The following is a 22651-nucleotide window of genomic DNA, read 5'->3' on the forward strand; positions in this document are numbered from 1 at the left end:
CTGCATTTCTGGAGAAACCCCAAACAGAATCTCTACTTAGAAACGCAGAGCTCCCTTGTTTCGTAACAAAGAAGGGCTGGATGGTAAACTGCATGAGAGTGTCATTTATCCAGTGCAATAAATATGAAATCTCTTCATATCTTTACATTATCTTCATAATGCCTGCTTTCATTTTGCTTTACACTGATGAAAATTAGCATAGTTATCTCAGATTTTTGTTATAGTTTAATCCCTCAAGACGTTGCAGCATCATGGTCAATCTTCCCTGAAACCTTTCTAATGCATCTTTCTGAGGTCAAGTGACCAAAAGTACAAACCAGGATTAGCCTCACTACTAATGAGCTGACGAGCAGTTTCTTTGCAATGTCACTGTGACCTATTTTAGCTTGCCCAAGTAATTCATTTATCTTATTAGTAACTGCCTCGCACTGACCAAAAGCTTTTAAATGTGATCGATGCTCAATTTAAATCTCCTTCCCTTTATCAGCTGGCAAGGAAGAGACTATTTTAAGTCATTTTAGTTAATTTCGATTTACATGTGCTAATCCTCTTTGAAATTTTCATCTGTTATTATTTCAAAAGAGGCATTTGATTGGATGCTTGAGGGGCTCAGCTGCATTTATTGATATATCATGTAAATGGTTCATCCTGTGTATTGTGTGTACTTACTTTTACTTGGCCTTTTATGCTTTAGTGACTGCTATCTACATTAAAATTCAACTGGAATTCCTCAGTCCATTGACATAACTGATACAAAGTCTCTGTAAATGGGCAATCTTATTTTTACTTGTTACCTCTCCTTAGAGCTTGATATCAGCAAATGTAACAATATCACTATGGACAGTTGTTCCATTTCATTCACGTTATAACTAGCAGGGGTATCAGAATAGATTGTTATGGACTTCACAAATGATTCTTTTTTCCAGACAGAGCATCTTCTATTTATCACTGAGTGTACTTTCAAATGATGATATTCAAAGTGAAGAATAAACAGATGTGATATCTTCACTGTAAGATTATACAGCCATCATCCAGAATGGATTGCATGGAAATAATTGTTTGTATTTTTTGCAAGAGTACAATCACCAATTATGTTTCTATGTTGTATATTGATTACTGTGAACTCATTAAAGATTTTTTTTTAAATAAGTGTTTACAATTAGGGAGCTAAGAAGAGGTTTACAAAAGCTATTAATAATTATTAGAGCCAGTCACAGTAGATGAGTGATCTCAAACCCAATCTGAAACTCATTCTATTTTTTATTTGCTTGGAATTGGAGAGATTTCTTGCTAGTTTCCATTTTTAATGTTGCTCAATGACATTGTAGTCAATTCAACTGCTTCATTATCATTTGTCCTTGAGTTATTCCTTGCTTTTCTGAAAGGTTTATGTGATAAGAATAGTTTTCAGTGTGTCCATGTTCAGTTTTCATGTGGGAATGCTGTGGCAGTCTGGCAATTGCAAGATAAATCCAATTGTGGGTGATGGATTGGCTTTGCACAACTGTAAAATCAGACATTCACATTCATTTTTTTTCTTTTTTGATCAGATATTTTTGTGAAGTTGTCAGGATGACAAATGGGAACTGAATTATACATTATTAAATTTGGTAAATTTTCAGATTTCGTGTTGAATCCTAGTCTTAGAACAGCAATCTATCATCATATCCTAGGAGATTCTCCTTTTCCTAAGTGAATATGCAGAGAGCCTCTGGTTGAAGCTGAGAATTTAGGAGTTGATTTGGACTAACTCAAACCATTATGCTTAGAACAAGAAAGATTTTCATTTTATTGGCCTGGATTTGATTTGAATCCACGTGTTTGTATCAGAAGGACAGTGTGTTTGGAAAAATCCCTTCAAACAGCTCCTAAAATTAAAAAATGGCAGAAGCCATTTATGAAAAGAAAAATCTCACTAACTGCAAAATACAGGATTGGATTTTCTTCTGCTGTACTGCCTAAAATCAATCAAATTAAGGAATAAATTTACTTTGACTTATTCTGATCTAGGTTTTCCTCCTCTTACCACTGCAGGAAAGACTACTAGCTGCCAATTTACTGCCCCTCTGTAAATATCAGACACTAAGGAGACCGGACAATCCATGGCTTATTTTCCTGATTTTAGCCACTGGCTATATCAGGACAAGGGATTTCTTTTGGAAGTTGAAGGCCAAACACTTAACCATGTTAAGCTACAATCAGTCCAAAGCCTACCATTCACGGTGAGTTAATTTATTGAAGCACATTTGACACTCTGACACTGCCATTCTGGTGTTGTTTTCAAGCAGTGCTGCTAGAATTCTCCTTTCCAGCCATGGTGAAATCCCTTTTGCCAGTGAAGATAATGCTGGGTGTCCACCCTTCATGCATCAATAGCCCTGGCTCTGGAAATGGATTAGGATCATAGTGGGATTGGGACAATGAACCAAAGTCCCACCTGACCTGGTGGGAAAAGGGAAATTCAGCCCTGTGTCCAAGAGATAACACAAATAATACTCCAGTATTAAACTTCATTTCTGTCATTTGTTCATTGATAATGAGAGATAAATTGGAAGAAGGAACAAGTCAAGGGAGCACACAATGAATGGAAAGATATGAAGAAGCTCAGAGGAATGAAGGAGTCTTGAGATAGTGTCTACAAATCTCTGATAACTTAATAGGCTAGTTAAGATGGTATATGAGGCACTTGCCTTTAGATTTTAAGAGAAAGGAGGTTATGTTGGAGCTGCACAGAACTTTAGTTAGGCCACAGCTAGAGTACTGTGTGCAGTTCTGGTCATGAACCATAGGAGGGATGTGATTATGTTGGAGGATGTTGCCTTGGATGGAGCATTACAGCAATGAATAGAGGAGGGATAAGCTCAGGTTGTTTTCTTTGAAACAGAAAAAGGACCTGATAGAGTTATATGAGATAATGCGAGGCATGGACAGAGATACAAAAAGCATTTATCTCCCTTAGGCAAAGGGTCAATAAGATTATTTTAAAGTGAAAAGCAGGAGGTTGAAATGGGAAGAAAACATTTTTCACCCAGAGGCTGGTGGCGGTCTGGAATGCACTGCTTGGGACGATATTTGAGGTGAGAAACCTCATAATATTTTGCTCTTCCAGTACAGCCACAACACTGGGATCTAGCTGACAATGTGGAAAATTGCCCAGCTATGTCCTGTACATAAAGAAAGGACATAGCCAATTACTGCTCCATCAGTCTACTCTCAAAAAATAGTAAAGTGATTAAAAGTATCATCTACAGTGCTATCAAGCAACACCTGCTCTGCAATAGTCTGCTTAATGTTGCTCAGTTTGGGCTTCGCCAGGTCTGCTTAGGCCCTGATCTCACTACAGCCTTGCTTCAAACAAGGACACAAGTTTTACATTATGGAGTCCTAGTAAAACTGGACCCCATGGGTTTCAGGGACAAACTCTCTGATGGTTGGAGTCATGCCTGGCACAGAAGAAGATGGCACAGAAGAAGTTGGAGGTTATCTCAGCTCCGGGACAGCTCAGCATGAGTTCCTCAGGGTTGTGTCCTCAGCCCAACCATCTTCAGCTACTTCATCAATGACTATCCTGCCATCATCAGGTCAGAAGTGCGGATATTCGCTGATGTTTGCGCAATGTCCAGCACCATTTGCAACTCCTCAGATACTGAAGAGGTCCATGCAATAAAAGCCAGACAATATACAGGCTTAGGCTGACAGGTAGCAAGGAACGTTCACGCCACACAAATGCCAGTCTATGACCATCACAAATAACATACAGTTACAATATTTAAAAGGCATCTGGATGCGTATATGAACAGGAAGGGTTTTGAGGGATATGGTCAAATGCTGGCAAATGGGGCTAGGTCAGATTGGGATATCTGGTCGGAGGACAAGTTGGACTGAAAGATCTGGTTCCATGCTATATAACTCTATGACTCTAAAAAACAATCTTACCACTGCCCCTTGACATGCAGTGGTGTCACCATCAGTGAATCCCCCACTATTAACATCCTTGAGGTTACCATTGATCAGAAACTCAACTGGACTTGCCACATAGACATCATGCTACAAGAGCAGGTCAGAGGCTTACAATACTGGACAAGAAACGCATCTCCTGACTCTCCAAAGTCAGTCTACTAAGTTCAAGGCACAAGGCAGGAGTGTGATGGATTACCCTAGACAAGCCTGGATGGGTGCAGCTCCAACAACACTCAAGAAACTTGACACCATCCAGGACAAAGTAGCCTGCTTTATTGGCACCACATCCATGAACATTCACTCCCTCCATCACTGATGCTCAATAGCAACAGTGTGTACCATTTACAAGACACACTGCAGAAATTCATCAAAGGTCCTCAGACAGCATCTTCCAGACCACAACCACTTCCATCTAGAAAGTCAAGCAAGGGCAGTCAATATATAGGCTGCAAGTTCCCCTCCAAGCCACTCAACATTTTGACTTGGAAATATATTGCCATTTCTTCTGTGCCGATGGTCAAAATGCTCTGTAATGACATTGAGGGTGAATCTAAAATGGAGGGTCAGATTGGCTGGATTGCTGGTTTTCAGCTTCATCTATACCAAATGGATTGCAGCGGTTCAAGAATGCAGCTCAGCGTCAACTTCTCAATAACAATCAGGAATGGGCAATAAATACTGACCCAGCTTGTACCCCATGAATTATTAAAACAAAATGCCATGGTCAAACCAGTTCCTCTCCTCTGGTTTTAAAAATTACAAGAAAAAAATAAAGAAGATTTAGAAATTAAGCAGCTATTTTTCCTCGCTGCACAGATTTCCTGATGACTATGGCCCTGATGTCATCAAAACACATTGACACACAGATAAAAAATATACTCAAGAAATGACAAATGATCTAAAGTATCCTGTAAACTCTCTTTACAATGTTAAAAAGCATCACACTCATTTATTTAAATAAGGAATACAAATGTTATAGCTAACTTTTAAAAAGCTGCAAGCTACAATAGGACCTTGTTACCAAGTTAACTATTTTCCTCTACAAACTCTACACATGCTATACATCTATTGCGCCTCTAAATGGTTTAGAAGCCCGATATACTTACACTCAATTATAAACATATAATTGCATATGGCTCCATTTACTGTTTGGACTGTACTGGGGGGTCTTCAATTCTTGCAAGTAGGGAATGTTAACACAGTTGATAATTATTAGGCTTGCTGGGTTAATTCTGTGAGTGCTTACAGATTAATGAGGATAATTTATATGAATATTAAGTAACAGATGTTATATCTTTTTGTTAAAAAAACTTGAAGTATATTACCACATGCACAGGATCTCGAATAATGACTGCCAGATTTAATTACATTTGTCTTAATATTCATGTGATTATGTTACACAAATGTTTTACATAGGACATTTTCAACAGTTCATAATTAACTCCATTATCTGAGAATCTTATTTTTATTGCTATGCTAGGTAAATAAGACTGTAATACAGCACTTGCATTAAGCTGCAAGCATGTAGTCCCAGAATCATAGAAATCAAAATTCACTTCAGACTAAATAATTCAGCTGCAGAGAATGTGACTGCTAATTTCTACATATTACAGCTCCCTACAACTTAAGTCAATTTCACCCCCTCTCCAGACATTTGGCAGCTATGATATAAAAGATTGCCTTTCCTCCTCAAACCTACTGTATAAGAAAAAGTGCATTATAGGATTCCACACAAGGAAAATATTTCTCCTAGTTGAGTATTGAGTTACCACTCCAACTAACACAATTAAATCCTGCAATAGTCCTTCACTGGTAATGAAAAATATCCAAGAAGAAAAAATAACAATGTATCCGTGACATATTAAGGGCTATGGGGAGATTGCTGTTAAGTGCAGTTGAAATGCCCATCAGCCATGATTGAATGGCGGAGTGGACTCGATGGGCCGAATGGCCTTACTTCTGCTCCTATGTCTTATGGTCTTATATTAAATGTTATGTCTGTGTGCATTTCTAAAAAACCTCACTTCCTGTTGTCATATTTTAGAACACAGAACATAGAACAGCAAAGGCCCTTCGGCCCTCAATGTTGTGCTGGCTTTTTATCCTACTCTAAGATCAGACTAATCTACATACCCTTTATTGTACTATCATCCATGTGCCTATCCAAGAGTTGCTTAAATGTCCCTAATGTATCTGACTCTAATACGGCTGCTGGCAGTGCATTCCACACACCCACCACTCTTTGTGTAAAGAACCTACCTCTAACATCTCCCCTAAACCTTCCTCCAATTATCTTAAAATTATATCCCCTCATTATAGACATTTCCACCATGGGAAAAAGTCTCTGGCTATCCACGTTATCTATGCCTCTCAACACCTTGTACATCTCTATCAAGTCACCTCTCATCCTCCTTCTCTCCAACGACAAAAGCCTTAGCTCCCTCAACCCTTCTTCATAAGACATGCCCTCCAGTCCAGGTAGCATCCTCACAAATCTCCTCTGCACCTTCTCTAAAGTTTCCACTCTTTCCTATAATGAGGCGACCAGAACTGAACACAATAGTCCAAGTGTGATCTAACCAAGGCTCTATAGAGCTGCAGCATAACCTAATGGCTCTTAAACTCGATCCCCTGCTAATGAAAGCCAACACACCATATGCTTTCTTATCAACCTGGGTGGCAACTTTGATGGATCTATGGACGTGGACCCCAAGATCCCTCTGTTCCTTCATACTGCCAAGAATCCTGCTTCTACCCTGTATTCTGCATTCAAATTTGACCTTCCAAAGTGAAATGGATCCAGACGGCCAGATTTCCCTGTATCCCATGCCTCCTTCCTTTCTGAATGAGCCTACCATGGGGAACCTTATCAAACACCTTGCTAAAATCTATGTACACCATATCCACTGCTCTACTTTCATCAACCTGTTTTGTCACATCCTCAAAGAATTCAATAAGGTTTGTGAGGCGCGACCTGCCCCTCACAAAGCCATGCTGACTATCTCTAGTTAAACTATGGTTTTCCAAGTAATCATAAATCCTGTCTCTCAGAATCCTCTCCAAAACTTGGCACACCACAGATGTAAGACTGACTGATCTGGAATTCCCAAGGTTGTCCCTCTTCCCTTTCTTGAACAAGAGAATAGCATTTGCTATCGTCCAATCATCTGGCACTACTCTAGTGGACAGTGAGGGCACAAAGATCATTGTCAAAGACGCAGCAATCTTTTCCCTCGCTTCCTGTAGTAACTTAGGGTATATACTGTCTGGCCCAGAGGATTAATCTATCCTTATGTTTTTCAAAATTTTCAGCACCTCCTCCTTCCTAACATCAACCTGTTCTAGTATATCAGTCTGTTTCACACTGTCCTCAGAAACATCAAGGTCCCCCTCAGTAGTGAAAACTGAAGCAAAGTACTCAAGAACCTCCCCTATTTCCTCTGACTCCAGGTGCAAGTTCCCTCCACTATCCCTGATCAGACCAACTCTCACTCTGGCCATCCTCTTGTTCCTCATTTAAGTGTAGAGCACCTTAGGGTTTTCCTTAATCCTATCTCTTAAAGCTTTTTCATACCCCCTTCCATCTCTCCTAAGTCCATTCTTCCTGGACTAGGTCTCCTAAGTCCTGAAGTAAACTTCCTTCTTTCTACATTAAAACTATACTAAATTATAAATTCTTATCTCAAATTTAACTTGCAATCTATTCAACTTGTCTCAATTACATACTTTCACCAGTGGAGGCCTGTGATGCCTCAGTTTTGTCTCAATTCTTCAAACTGTACTGAAGCGAAACTTCTAGATACCTTCCTAAATCGGTGAATGTTTTGTCATTCAGCTATAATCAATATAATGCATGACTCGAAAATGGAGAAAGAATTGACAGATCCTGGTCTAATTAGGATCATAGGATGTCAGAACACAGCAGTAGGCTATTTGGCCCAGCAAGTCTGCTCTGACATTGAATGACTTCATGGCTGGACTGATTATTCTCAATTCCACTTTCCTATCTTATCCCCACAATCCTGGATTCTCTTACTGATTAAAAAATTGCCTATCTCAGCCTTGACTATACTTAACAACCTAGTGTGACAGCCCTCTGTACGAAAGAATTCCACAGATTTATTAACTACAGAAAAAAAAACTGCTCCTCATCTCTGTTTTAAATGGGTGTTAGTTTACTCTGGGATTACGGCCTCTGGTCCCAGATTCTCCACGCCTACCTTGGCAAACTCCTAATATTTTCACATGTTTCAATAAGGTATCCTTGTTTTGCTAAACTCCAATGGAGGAACTAATACAGGAACAAGAGATTATGAATACAAACAACTGAATAACACAAAGGCAGACTGCAAAATCATCTTTTGGTATGCAATGAAAAAGATTGCAAGGATGAATGTCAGTCCATTACAGGCAGAGAAATGAGAATTTACAATGGATACACAGAAGAAAACACATAATTACATTATGTATGTCTTCATAGAGGAAAATACAGAAAGGCTAGTGAACCAAGGGGCTTGTGAAATGAAGAATTGATCAAACACTACTGGGGTCAGGGGTTAGATACAGAGTAAAACTCCCTCTACACCGTCCCCCCGTTAAACACTCCAGGGACAGGGGATTATATACAGAATGAAGCTTCCTCGACACCAACAGACAATCATCTATGCCAATAGAACAATGCATTGTGGAAACCACTGAAGTAATCTGGCCTGTTCTATTGCTCTGTTCTATTTATCACTTAACTGCATTTATCTGTCTGTCTTTGGTGCGAATGAGGCTAAAAACCAAGTTTTTTTGCCTTTAAAGCACAGAGCAATTAGATTACTAGGTTGTTTAATTTTGCTTTAAATTGTTAATAAATTGCTGAATCCTTTGTTTAAGATACAAACCAGTGTCTGGGATTGATTATTCAAATGAGTGGTTCAGATCCTTTGGGATCAATTTTGAGGGTCTTTGAAGGTTATAATTTTACTGTGTTGTCAATAAAGAGGTAGAAAGGCTGATATGGTTCAGCGGTCCTCTCTGTATCGCAACATAGTTTATTTCTTAAATGGTGAACATTTGGGAATCGTTGATGTCCAAAGGGACTTGGCCTTGTTCATGAATCACTAAAAGCTATAATGTTGATTCAGCAAATAATTAGGAGGTAAATAGCATTTTGGGGGATCTTGTGGTGCAGCAGTAGAGTCCCTACCTCTAGGCCAGGAGACCTAGGATCATGTTGCACCTACTCCAGAGGTGTACCATAGCATCTCTGAACAAGTTGATTAAAATATCTAGTATATTGTCCTTCATAGCAAGAGGATTTGAGTCGGGTGTTTTGCTGCAATTGTGCAATATCTTGGTGAGAACTCACCTGAAGTATTGTGTACAGTTTGGGTATGCTCACTTAAGGAAATATGTACTTGCCACGAACTAAGTCCAATGGAAATTCACCTAACAAGACTGAAAGACTAAGTAGGAGAAATTGAGGAGACTCATTCCTGATGAAGGACTCTTGCTTGAAACGTCGATTCTCCTGCTCCTCGGATGCTGCCTGACCTGCTGTGCTTTTCCAGCACCCCACTCTAGATTGTAGGATTGTCCTCTGAGGACGCAGAGAGGAAATTACACCTGTATTCTCAAAAAGTTCAAAGAGTGAGGGACGATCTCATTGAAACTAATAAAGTGCTTACTGGGTTTGACAAGATGGATGAAGATAGAATGTCTCCCTGACTGTTGAATCTAGAATAGTGTAGATAAGTCTCAGAATAAAGGATATGCCATTGAAGAGAGACATGAGAAGGAATTTCTTCATTCAGAGGATAGTGATTCTTCACAATTCTCTACCCAGACAGCAGTGGAAATTTCTGGATTGTTTGTATTCATTCTGGGATGTTAATTAACTAACTAGGCCAGATACTAATGACATCACAGGATATGTGGGTGGCATGGGAAAGTGATATTCAGGTGGATAATCAGCTAAGTTCTAACCGAATGGTGGAACAGGTTCAATGGGATGAATGGTTAATTCCCGTTCCAGTGTTCCTGTGACCTGAAATGTTAACACTGTTTCTCTCTACAGGTACTGCCTGATTGCTTAAGTTTTTCCAGCTTTTAAAAAATCTTATTTCGGAATTCAAGCATCAATGGCATTCTGTTTGTGTGATCCAGCTGCCTTCCATATGTTTAAAAATAATCAATGGATTCCCTTCAATTTGTGCAATATATTAAAGCTTGTTGGTGAACTTTGCCCTGAACAATACAGGATATGGTGTATATGTATTTTGCAGTGCAGTGATATATGGTGGCTTTAAATCTGTACCTGTCCTACTCATTGTGAGATAATCATTTCTGTAGAAGAGAGTCAAGACTACTGTTAGATGACCAGCCCATATTCCCTTTCCAAACCTTACTGAATACTAGGGAACTCAATTATCATTAATGCAAAGTGTTATCCAATAAAACTGAAGATACATCCTAAATTATTTTAGTATCATAATAGTGTCCAGCTGGGATTCTTAAAAAATGCACCAACATTTATTGCAAGGAATCAATGCCTCCATGTGTTGGGAACAGCAACCCCACTCTTAGGTATTAAATTTCACAACTATTTTATTTCGAGAAAAAAAAATGAAACAGGCCAATTTCGACCCAAAATCCATTTTTATTGCCAGATTTGTGCTTCAGGAGAGGAGGTTAAAGAATGTAGACCTTGTTTACATGCCACATTAGATTTGTTCTTACCTGTCACCTGTATATCCAGCTATACAATGGCACTTTCCAGTCACATGGTCACACTGTCCTCCATTATGACAAGGGCAGTCTTGGGTACAGTTGATCCCAAATTTTCCAAATGGGCATGGCTGTGCACAGACCAATCCCTATGCCAAGGGTAAAATAAAAATCTCCATTATATTTACATTTCAAACAGAATTTTCAGCTGCTTGGCATATAAATGAATAACGCTTTACTAATGAAGTAAGAAGCATACTTTTCTGGTGAAACATTGTAGATCAATGAATGTGCCCAATTATCCACCTTGATATGTATTATTTAGGACCTTGAACATAAGTTATTCATTGTACAATCACCTCAATGAATTAGTTTGCCTATTAAGATGATTCATTTTATGTTTAACCCTCTGAATACTATATGCAGATTTATCCAACCTGGCAAATGCAGTAACTATTCTTTGTGGAATTTTTAAGTAAAAAATTGATGTGTTAAAAGGTATTGCTAAAAGCTGACATCAGATAACCATTGAGAAATCTATTTATTTTGGAAATTACTTGAAAATCTAGCAATGATTTTTGTCCTGTTGTAAAGTATTGATAAGGAATATGTACAGGAATATTTACTGAGGATGAAAAGTTATTTTTTGTTCCCCTAAACAGTTGTTTGCGTCAATTGTAGTTTAAATGAACAACTTTTCTGCAATGAGAAACTCAATTTTCACACTGAAGAGCATTTCCTGTTGTCTAACTAGTTGGGTTTTATACAGTATTCTAAAAGGTCATTAGAAGGATAAAACTGGAACTACTCTTTACACGTTCCTAATCTTTTATTTATAAAGATGCGTATTATAAGCAGATACTGTACTTGCGAGCACAATCATCACAGTTTCAGTCTATGTCTAGTTAATGTCCATCACCTGCAAACAATTAAACATAATTAATAAACAGTTAACATCGATGATCAATTTGGTTGTTATTTTGGATTTGATCTTGCACATGTATAGTTATTCAAAGCCTTTGTGCTGGAACTCACCTGTTTTCATAGAACCCCTGCTCAGATTGATCTGCCAGAGCATTTTGTTTGCTGCACAAGATTGCAGTGTTAGAACTGAATCACAACATACGTTGTAATGTTTGGCATGAGCCCACATTCTGGAAATTATCTTGTCAGCCATATACATTATTTGTGTCCTTTATAGTATATAAGTCTAAGTTTGTGAATCTTGTAAGTTATCCCTTAGGCACCCAACAATGATTGAATATTAGTACTATTATTTTGCAGACCTTAAAAATGGAAAGGGAATTATCTCTAATTCTAGCAGCATGTTTGATTTGGTGGAAGCATATATAGAAATATATATGTTTATGGAACAGAAGGAAGTCAGGACAGTGTCCTAGAGCCAACCATCTTCAGCTCCTTCAACAATGATTTTCCATCCATTGCATGGTCAGAAGTAGGGATGTTTGCTGATGCCTGCACAATGAGCAAGCCCTCAATTTACGAAGCAGTCCTTGTCCACAGTAAGCAAAACCTAGGCTTGGCTGATAAGTGAAAAGTAACATTCACATCACACAAATAGCAGGTGATGACAGTCTCCAACACAGAAGCTAACCATCACTCCTTGACATTCAATGGCATTACCAGCACTGAATTCTCCACTACTAATTTTCTGAGCTGATGTTGACCAGAAACTGAATTGGACCAGTCAAAATAATACTGTGGGTACAACAGCAGGCCAGAGGTTAGGAATTTTAAGGCAACTCACTCAACTCCTAATTTCCTAAAGCCATCTAAGAGGCACAAGTTAAGTGTGTGATGAAATACTCTCAACATATCTCATGAATACAGTTCCAACAAGACTCATGAAGATTGGCTCCATCTAGAACCATCAGCCCATTTAATTGGAACTCCGTCTAGTACCTTTAACAGTCACTCCTTTCACCACCGATGCACAGTGGCATCAGTGTGTACTATCTTCAAGATGCACTGCAAACCTTCCAAACCTATGACTTATACCATCTAAAAGGGAAGGGGCAGTAGAGGTATTCGAGCACCACTACCTGCAAGTTCCCTTTCAAGCCATTCACCTGAGATAATTTAGAACTATATTGTCTTTCCTTCAATGTCACTGAATCAAACCTCAGAACTCTCCACCTCCTAAGGGCTGCAGAATTTCCAGAATGCAGCTGACCACCACAGTCTCAAAAAGGTTGTTTGGGATGAACAATAAATGCTGAGGCTGAGCCAACAACGTTCATGTTTTATGAACAAAATAGACAAAGTTCACATTTGTGAAACTTTAAAGGCCGGATTCCTTCAGTTACAAACTCAAGCCAGCTGGCATCAATGAATTTAAACTACACAGTAGTGGGATTGGAATAACTCTGGGCAGTTCCTCTTTTCCTAGAGAGTAGTGGACCTCTAGACCACATTGCAGGCTGGTATGTATACCGAAGCTCTACTTTTGATTAGCAACTGAACTAATTCTGAGCTGTGTCAGAGATCATTATTCCGTTTTAGAAAATAGACTTTTTTTATTCATTCCCAAGATGTGGACATCTCCAGTATTTATTGTCCATTCCTAATTGCTCAAAAGGCAGTTGAGAGTCAATCACATTGCTATTGGTCTGGAACCACATGCAGGCTGGACCAGGTAAAGAGGCAGATTTCCTTCCCTAAAGGACATCAGTGAATCAGATGGGTTTTTCTTGACAATAGTTTCATGGTTACTATTTGTTTCTTAATCCCAGTTCTTTTTTTTATTGAGTTCAACTTCCACCAGGGCAGGATTTGAACCTGGGTACCCAGAACATAACCTGGGTCACTGGATTACTTGCCTAGTGATAATACCACCAGACTACCACCTTCCCTCTAATTAACAGTTAAAGTGCACTTAGTCCATGGTCTCTGTGAAGACTGGTTCTGATTTGTGATTTGGGTTTGGGAGGAATTTTCCAAAGTTTCTTTTTTCAAATTGGACCAGCTCTCTTTATTTCCTTTGCCTCAGGGGATTTCATGGTTGTGGAGGGAGAAACTGACTAGTTATGATAATGCAGATGTTATCTTTTCATATGTTTGTATAAAGTGGTTATATATATCTACCATTCTAAACCATCAGTACTGTAGATTTTGAGATAATATCCTTATTCATCTGTTTTTTGGTTGTCCTAAAACATTCATTTCTGTATGAAGGCTCAAAACGTTCTTATGAATTTCTTTCAATGTAAATGCCGTTAAACTCTAACCTTCAGCATTGGCAAATTACACAACTATATAAGTAAATATACCAAGATAGTCACCAAGATAAATAACCACAGAAAGTGCTCCAAAAGCAAAATCAAAAGTGACCACTATCTTTGGTAGCAGATAAGTTAACATTCCAGCAAATTGAAGGAATTGCACTGAATACTGAAAGTTCAATAAAGGTTCAAATGTGCTGGAAATCTAAAGATGACTGGTCTCTAGATCGGATAAAGCATACTAATTGAAATGCTACTTTATCCTTCTCTTTCAGGTGCTGATGGACCTGATTCTTTTTAAAGCATATTTTTCTTTTTTTGAAAAAAATCCAAGCTACTATCATCAGAATCAACATTAGCCAACACTGATTACAAGGTCAATTCCTCTGATGATGAGAAAGAAAAAGTACGGTGGATACTGGAAATTGGAAATGAACATCGAAATGCTGAAAATACTCTGCAAATCGGGTAGCATCTGTGGAGTGAGCAACAGAGTTAAATGTTTCTCTCATAGGACCTTTCTCTGTTTCTCCCTCCAAAAATGCTGACAGATCTGCTGAGTATTTCAAATATTTTCTGATTTTATCATTAATAGTGAAGTTGCCTTATTAAAACAAAATTATGGGAGATCCAAGATGGCGGCGACTCAGCAAGTCTGAGTTTACAGTGCTCTTCCCAAAACCTGGGTAAAGTGAGTTACTCACCCCCACCACACTTACCAAACCACCCAAAAAAATTTTCTAACCTTAATTAGCTGTTTACTATTATATTTAAGCAGTTTAATATTAAATGGATAATGAGTAAACCAAAGGGATCCCGCAGCTCTCAGAAAACAAAGACCCCTCCCCCACCCTCCTCTCCTCCTCCAGCTGCAGCTGATGTAAAAACAGGCCTTGAAGAGATGATTGCCAGGCTGGAAACGACACTCGTCAATTTCATCGCAGAATCCAGACAGAGATGGAATGCATTCGAAGAAAAGCTACAAAAGCACAGCCAGGCTCTCGAGGAATTACAGGGCCGAGTGGAGGGGGCAGAGCTAAAGGCCACGACCTCCGAGGCTGCAGCACAAACAGCTGCAGAACAGGTGAGAGCTCTGGAGCAGAGAGTCCGGGCCTTTGAAATCTACATGGATGACCTGGATAATAGAAATCGGAGAAAGAATATCCGTCTTCTGGGCCTCCCTGAACAAGAAGAGAAGGGACAGTTAGCAGTATTTCTGGAGCGATGGCTGCCCCAGCTTTTAAACCTGGGGGCTGAAACTGACCGGGTAAGGGTGGAGTGGGCCTACCGGGTCGCAGTACGCGGATCTGGCCCAAACCAGCGCCCACGCCCGGTCCTGTTCCGGCTGCAGAGTTATAGGGAGAGGCAGATACTCCTGGATGCCTCCAGAAAGCTTGGAAAGGATCCTAAAGCCATGATCCATGAAGGATCCAAGATTATGTTATTTCAGGACTTCTCCCCGGCTTTGGCACGAAGGAGGAAGGCGTTTGATGAGGTGAAGAAATGTCTAAGGAACTTAAATATTCAATACACCTTACGCTACCCAGCGACGTTATGCTTTACCCACGAAGGATCCGAGTATAATTTTAGATCACCAGAAGAGGCTAAGGAACTTTTAGACTCGTTTAAATAAATCGTAAGAGACAATTTATGTTGGCTTGCCTCTTCCACACTCCGTGGGGAGAAGTGGATACTTTACTTTACTTTTGCTTCTGGGAGCAGGGTTGTCTTCCCTTGCTGTTTTATGTTATTATACTTAACTGTAATCTGTTGGAGTTGTAATTTTATAGTTATGTGTGTTTGTACGTGGCATTGATGCTATCAGATATACTCAGGTATGGGTGGGGAGGGGTGGGGGTGGGGCGCTCACTGTTAACTCTAGCTCGGTATTATATCTAAATCCTATTAAGGAGCGCCCGGGTCAAGGGTGGGACACTGTTTGGGAGAGGATATGGTGGACCTTTAGAAAGGAAGTAAGGCCCCCTGAGAACAAGGGGGAGGATCTCCATTCAAACATGTTTTATTTTTTTTTGTTCTTATTGTTTGGAAATAGTTTCCTTTTTATTATACTGTTATGAGTGTATTAGAGAACATTTTCTCTTGTTTGAAGGATGTAAGTGACTCAACTATACACTCTGGATAATTGTGGATTAGATTAGTAGTTAACTGAGTTTCATTGTTTTTCTTTCTTCTTTAGTATCATTCCTTTGAATTTTGATGATTATATATTTAAGATCTATTTTTATATTAATGTTTGTGCTTGAAAGTTCTGTTTATTTTTGTAAATCTGTCAAAATATTAAATTTCTAATAAAAATATCTTTTAAAAAAAACAAAATTATGAAGGAAACTTTCATCTTTAAACATACCATCCAACCAGCTGGACAAGAGCAATCTCCAGTGATATGGTGACATTTGCCACCATTCTGACATGGGCACCGTAATTCACAGTGGGCTCCATGACTGCCAGATGGGCAGCGTTCTTCACAACTGCAGATTAAAAGTAGACAATACGATTGTTCATTGCAATACTGAATAGAAACCAATCAAAATTCTATTATACAAGGCATGCATTTCCTTATTTATATCTAACTATGTGAATATTCAAGTGGATTAAAACCAATATTATTGAATCTGATAATGATAACTGGATCTTGTATAAATTTCATCTCAAGAATTTTCTGTGTGCCATTATATTTCAACACCAGGCTGTTTTGTGCTTGCTCGTGCTTTTTGTAATATCCCACAAGAGAGAGAGAAAGAAAGAACAAGGAAGAAACAGAAGGAAAAATGAAATAGAATGAAACCTTGTGCTAAAATTCTATTACGAAACATTTGAAGACACTCAGGCTATTTTTCTTTCACATTGTGATTAATAATAAACAGTCCTTTAGTGTTTCATGCTGCTTTTTAATTGAATCAGCCTTAGAATTCAGTTTCAACAATTGTAGTGCTATATTATTATTGCGAAAGATAGTATATATAAGAAATTTAAAGAAGAAAAATCTTCTATGATATTTTTAATGTAACATTACCAGATTTGTTCAATCACATTTGTTACTTAAATAACTAAAGTTTTAAGAGTGTAAAATTTGAAATTTTTCTCTACTTTTCATGGGCAACTGAGTAATGAATCTGCACTAAGTCTCAGATTTGACCAGTATCATTCCACGCATTTTGTGGGGATCAATTTTGCCTTGTTCTGTTTTCAGGTATGAAATGGCTGCTGTGTGTACATGCTGAAATAGATGTCTGGGGCTAGTCATTTTTAGGGACACCAGTTTGGGTTACTTTTAACATTGAGGGCAGATTTTAGGTTGTTCCAAGAATAACGGTAGGAAATGGGTCCACGTTACTATCAATCATTGGTGATGACTTCCAACTAGAAAGTGTAGGCATAGAACATATCCACCAAATTTCAGAACTGATTTGCAGAACATATGTTGAACCCCTAATGCCCATAGAGGACACTTATGTTTGTTTTTGATGGCTGTTAGGGTGTTAATAAATTTCAGGCATGCTAATATGGTATCAGATTTACTTCAGGTTCTTGGGGAGCGCAGTCACTCCAAACCGATGCTTTTTACCTCTATTCTGCCCATGACAAACTATGTCACAGAATGAAGTTTTACTTGATTCATTTTCAAAAATGTGTACATCTGGCTGAATACCTGCATACTGGCTCAAAATTAACTTTGATCTACTATAGGAAGATTACTGCATTTAGAATTAGCCCAATGGTAGTGGAAGAAGGAATTTAATCACTTTAATTATGCTGTAAAATATTCAACAGTAGCGTACATTATGTTCAACCAGTACCTAGAAAGCCTTTCACAAACTGTGCAGGTACATACGCATTCCTTCTGGTACAGGAAAAACAGCTCTATTTTATTTTGACATTTGTGTCAGTTTGTGGTTCTGTTATATTGTCTTGATTCTTTCAATTTTGAGCCAGTATGCAGGTATTCAGCCAGATGTACACATTTTTGAAAATGAATCAAGTAAAACTTCATTCTGTGACATAGTTTGTCATGGGCAGTATAGAGGTAAAAAGCATCAGTTTGGAGTTACTGTGTTCCCCAAGAACCTGAAGTAAATCTGATACCATATTAGCATGCCTGAAATTTATTAACACCCTAACAGCCATCAAAAACAAACATAAGTGTCCTCTATGGTAAGGAAGTGATATTCAGTCACAAACATGATGCTCGCCTCTAATGAGTAAAAATGCATTCGGATATGCTACATGTGAATATCTGCAGTCTATAAATAACTAAAATAACTAAATGACTAACTAAATATCTAACACTTTCCAGTTGAAAGTCATCACCAATGATTGATAGTAACGTGGACCCATTTCCTACCGCTATTCTTGGAACAACCTAAGATCTTCCCTCAATGTTAAAAGTAACACAAACTGGTGTCCCTAAAAATGACTAGCCTCCAGACATCTATTTCAGCATTTACGCACAGCAGCCATTTCATACCTGAAAACAGAACCAGGCAAAATTGATCCCCACAAAATGTGTGGAATGATACTGGTCAAATCTGAGACTTAGTGCTGTTTCATTACTCAGTTGCCCATGAAAAGTAGAGAAAAATTTCAAATTTTACACTCTTAAAACTTTAGTTAATTAAGTAACAAATGTGATTGAACAAATCTGGTAATGTAACTTGTGCACGTTACAGAAATCAATTCTGAGACTTGCATTCCTCAGAATCATGCATAATGCTTTTTGTGAAAAGTGGTTCTCTTGGTGACTTATTCCAGTTCTACTAAGTAGGTGCTTTTGCTACAAATTCTGCACTGTACTGTAAAGTGTGTTTTGCCCACTTCCCAATGGAGATCTTAGTCATGTAGTTTTAACCTTAACTAGATGATATTTTCAGTTATGTTGGATTAGACATTGGTTTTGCATCACTAAGTGGGTTTGCAGTTTCAAATATATACTAATCTCAAAAGAACAAAACGAAACATAGATGCCCCATTGCTGTGCAGGAAGAAAAATGTGAAGGGATCATGCAAGACCATTTTGTTATATCTCTTCACATCAATTATAAATTGGAAGCAGTAGTAAACTTCTGCCAACCTGAAAATACTGAATTCTCAAAATCATGAACAGGCTGGACAGGGGAGACGGGGAAACACTGTTGCCACAATAAAAGGGACAAGAAGAAGAAGGCATAGATTTAAAGTTTAAAAATCACACAACAAGTTATAGTCCAACAGGTTTATTTGGAAGCAGTAGTTTTCAGAGTGCTGCTGCTTCATCAAGTAGCTATGGAGCAGGATCGTAAGACACAGAATTTGGAGCAAAAGATTACAGTTTCATGTAACTGAAATGGTATATTGAACAAACCTAGATTGCTGTTAAGTCTTTCATCTTTTAGAATGGGTTGCAGGTTTTGGTTCATTAATATGTAAATCCCAGAACTTCTTGTATGTCACATTCTCAAGATAACTTAAGGTTTTATAAAAAAAGGTGCCATCTCAGCTCCTTTAAAGATGTGAAGTTAGAGTCTGCCTGTAAGCCAATCTTGAGTCAGACTGCTTCTATTTCGAAAGTAGGAATTTATAAAATATTACATGAAATGTCCGCACTGATTGCCAGCAAATTATGTGCGTTTTGAGCAAAGTAGAATGTACCTATAAATGTAAATTCACCCCATAGACTTATATGTGTGTGTACTTGCATGAGAAAGAGAGAGAGGGAGAGAGAGTGAGTGTGTGCATGTGAGTGTGTTGTGTGGGTGTGAATGTGGGGAGTGTGTGTGTGTGTGTGTATGAGAGAGAATGTGTGTATGAGAGGGGGTCTGCGTGAGTATGTAAGAGTGAGTGAGTGAGTGAGCGTGTGTGCGTGTGTGCATGTGTAAGAGAGTGTATAGTGTTGTGGGGTCACCTGTAGTGTGACATGAACCCAAGACTAATTGGTCTTGTGACAGACATGGAGAAATTCATCAGAGAAATGAGACTCTGGGAATTCTTCCAAGATGCCAGCAGCTATCCCAATGAGCCAAATGATGAACTGGAACAGTCATCAGAGAGATCAACAGTGGAGTCACCAAAGGAGGAGACAATTTCGATCCCTCAAGAGTGCCACTGCCCTAGGCTTGACATGTACGCTCAAGACGTCAGGAAATGTGTAATTGCCAGATTTACCATTCGCAGTCTCAAAGTAGAGCAAAACATCACCCGGTCACATTGCAATACCATCCATGCTCTCAAAACCAATTGCAACTTTGTCATCAAACCAGCAGATAAAGGAGGAACCATCGTCATTCAGAATAGAACAAACTACTACAAGGAATTATACTGACAACTGAACAACCAAGAACACTACAGGCAACTACCAGCCAATCCAACCAAAGAACACACTCGTAAACACATTGATCACGACTTTATATCCAGCCCTTCAGAGCTCCCTACGCACTTTCATCCCACGTACTTCTCACATAGGGGCTTCTAATGCCTTTTGAAGTTGCACAAAGCCAACACACCTGGACGTCCCATCATATCAAGCAATGGGACCCCGTATCAGAACCTCTCTGGTTATGTTGAAGGCATCTTGAAACCCAATGTACAGGAGATTGCCAGCTTCTGTTCGTGCCACTACAGATTTCTTACAGAATCTCAGCACCCACGGACTAGTCGAACCAGGAACATTCCTCATCACAATGGGCATTTCAGCACTCTACACCAGCATCCCCCACTATGACAGCATCGCTACAACAGCCTCAGTACTCAATACCAACAATTGTCAATCTCTGAGCACCATCCTACTACTCATCTGTTTCATTCTTGACCACAACGTTTTCACCTTTGACAAGCAGTTCTTCACCCAGACACAGACAAGAGCCATGGGGACCAAATATGCCCCTCAGTATGCCAACATTTTCATGTTCAAGTTTGAACAAGACGTCTTTGCAGCATGGGACCTTCAACTAGCATTATGCACCAGATATATTGATGACATTTTCTTCCTCTGGACCCATGGCGAGGAGTCACTGAAACAACTGCACAGTGATATCAACAAGTTTCATTTCTGGAATCCAAGACGGTGGCAACCTAGGAGGACCGTGGTTGCTGGGGTCCATGCCACAACATCACCAGGACAGAGCTAGAACCCATCCCATCCATCTTACTGTGAGTAAAAAAAAGTAAAAGAACAACAGAACTTGAAAATTTTACTTACCTTCATTTTTGCTGCGGGAGAATGCCGTAAAAAATAGGAAGTTCGCCTGGAGCCAGGGCTGCGGCTCAATCCACAGAGGCAGTGGACTTGCTTACTCACCAGGCCTTGGTTGATGATCTTGCCAAATCTCATAAGGTCCTTGGGAAGCAGATTGAAGAAAAAAGTTGAGGAAAAGCTGGCCCCGGTCTCTGCTATGCTGCAAGACCTGCGGAAAAGAACTGATGAGCTTGAGTGCCAGGTCACAGGGGTGGAGGAAGAGGCTGATTCATCCAAGAGGCAGATTGAAGCCATGGTTTGCTGGATCTGTGGAAGACCTTGAGAACAGGGGCAGAAGAAAGAACGTTCGTGTTGCTGGCATGCTAGAGGGGACGGAAGGTGAGTGGCCAGTGGAATTCTTTGAGATGTGATTCCCAGAACTCTTTTGTTTGGAGGCTGAGAAGGGAAGGATAAAGATTGAGAGAGCCCACTGGGGCACGGCATGAAGGTCAGGAATGGATCAATGCCCTCGCCCTGTCCTGGTACAGTTCCATCATTATAAAGACAAACAGAGTGTCATGGAAGCTTCCAGAGCCCAAAGGAAGGATTCGAGGGTGTTCATGTGCAAGGGTTCCAGGGTCATGTTTTTCCAAGACTTTTCAGTGACAGTGATTTGGAAAAGGAAGTCCTCCAACGACGTCAAGATGAGACTGAGAGAGTTTGGGATCCAGTACTCTCTAAGGTATCCAGTGGTGTTTCAGATTAATTAAAATTGTTCTGTACATTTATTTGACTCACCAGAGAAAGCGAGGAACTTTGTGGACACACTGACTTAAGCCAGGTGACTGAAAAGACACAGATAACAGAGTTGTTTGGGTTTGTCCTTCTTCGAAGAGGATTTTGTGGAGTCTTCTTTTGTTGGTAATAAGTTGAATTACATTTTGCTTGGGATGGATAGAGTACTTACCTTTAATTTTTAAGTTATACCAAGGAATGGCTGACGTATTTACTTTTACCTTACTTGTGTATATTATTAATCTAGTTTTTTCTACCAGCTTGTCTGTGTTTGTGGCATGACCCTAACTAGTAGGAGTTAAGAGGGCGGTGGGGATGGTTAGTAGGGTTTTGAGATTTGTTGGTGCCCCTTTGAATGGGGGCTAAATTCCTCTAATCTGTGCCTTTGGCACTTTTTTGTTTTTCTGTTTGTGGTGTACATAGTTTTTGTAGGTTTTGTAAGTTTGTTAGTTACAGCTGTTTTAGTTTATGTAGTTTTTGTGCTTTGTGGACATTTTTGTACTGAAGCTCAGCAGTTTGTAGTTCAAGTTCTGCCTTTCTGGAGTCTAAATGGTGTAACAGAAGGTTATGTCTAAGGATGTGTTCAAGTGGTGTACCTGGAACATTAAGGGGAGTAGCCAGTCAAGAGGAATAGGTACTTTCTAATCTTAAAAGGGAGAGGGTGGATATTGCCTAATTGTGAGAAACACACCTAGATGATGCAGAGCATCTGAAACTGTGATAGAATGGGTATGATTGGGTTTATTACTCATCTTTCAATACGAGGAGTAGG

The 22651-nt window shown here is 39.2% G+C and overlaps 1 protein-coding gene across 1 annotated transcript in view; it reads right to left on the reverse strand.

Moving 5' to 3' along the window:
* megf11 (multiple EGF-like-domains 11) overlaps nucleotides 1–22651 on the reverse strand; it is a 364661-nt gene that overhangs the window by 102762 nt on the left and 239248 nt on the right. Inside the window, exons 4-5 of the mRNA XM_060852838.1 lie at nucleotides 16285–16405; nucleotides 10687–10823 (exon numbers count right to left, since the gene is read on the reverse strand). Of these exons, the coding sequence (XP_060708821.1) occupies nucleotides 10687–10823; nucleotides 16285–16405 (258 nt within the window). The remainder of the gene's footprint in view (nucleotides 1–10686; nucleotides 10824–16284; nucleotides 16406–22651) is intronic.

Source organism: Hemiscyllium ocellatum, chromosome 39 (genome assembly GCF_020745735.1).
Source record: "Hemiscyllium ocellatum isolate sHemOce1 chromosome 39, sHemOce1.pat.X.cur, whole genome shotgun sequence".
In the NCBI taxonomy this organism is placed as follows: domain Eukaryota; kingdom Metazoa; phylum Chordata; class Chondrichthyes; order Orectolobiformes; family Hemiscylliidae; genus Hemiscyllium; species Hemiscyllium ocellatum.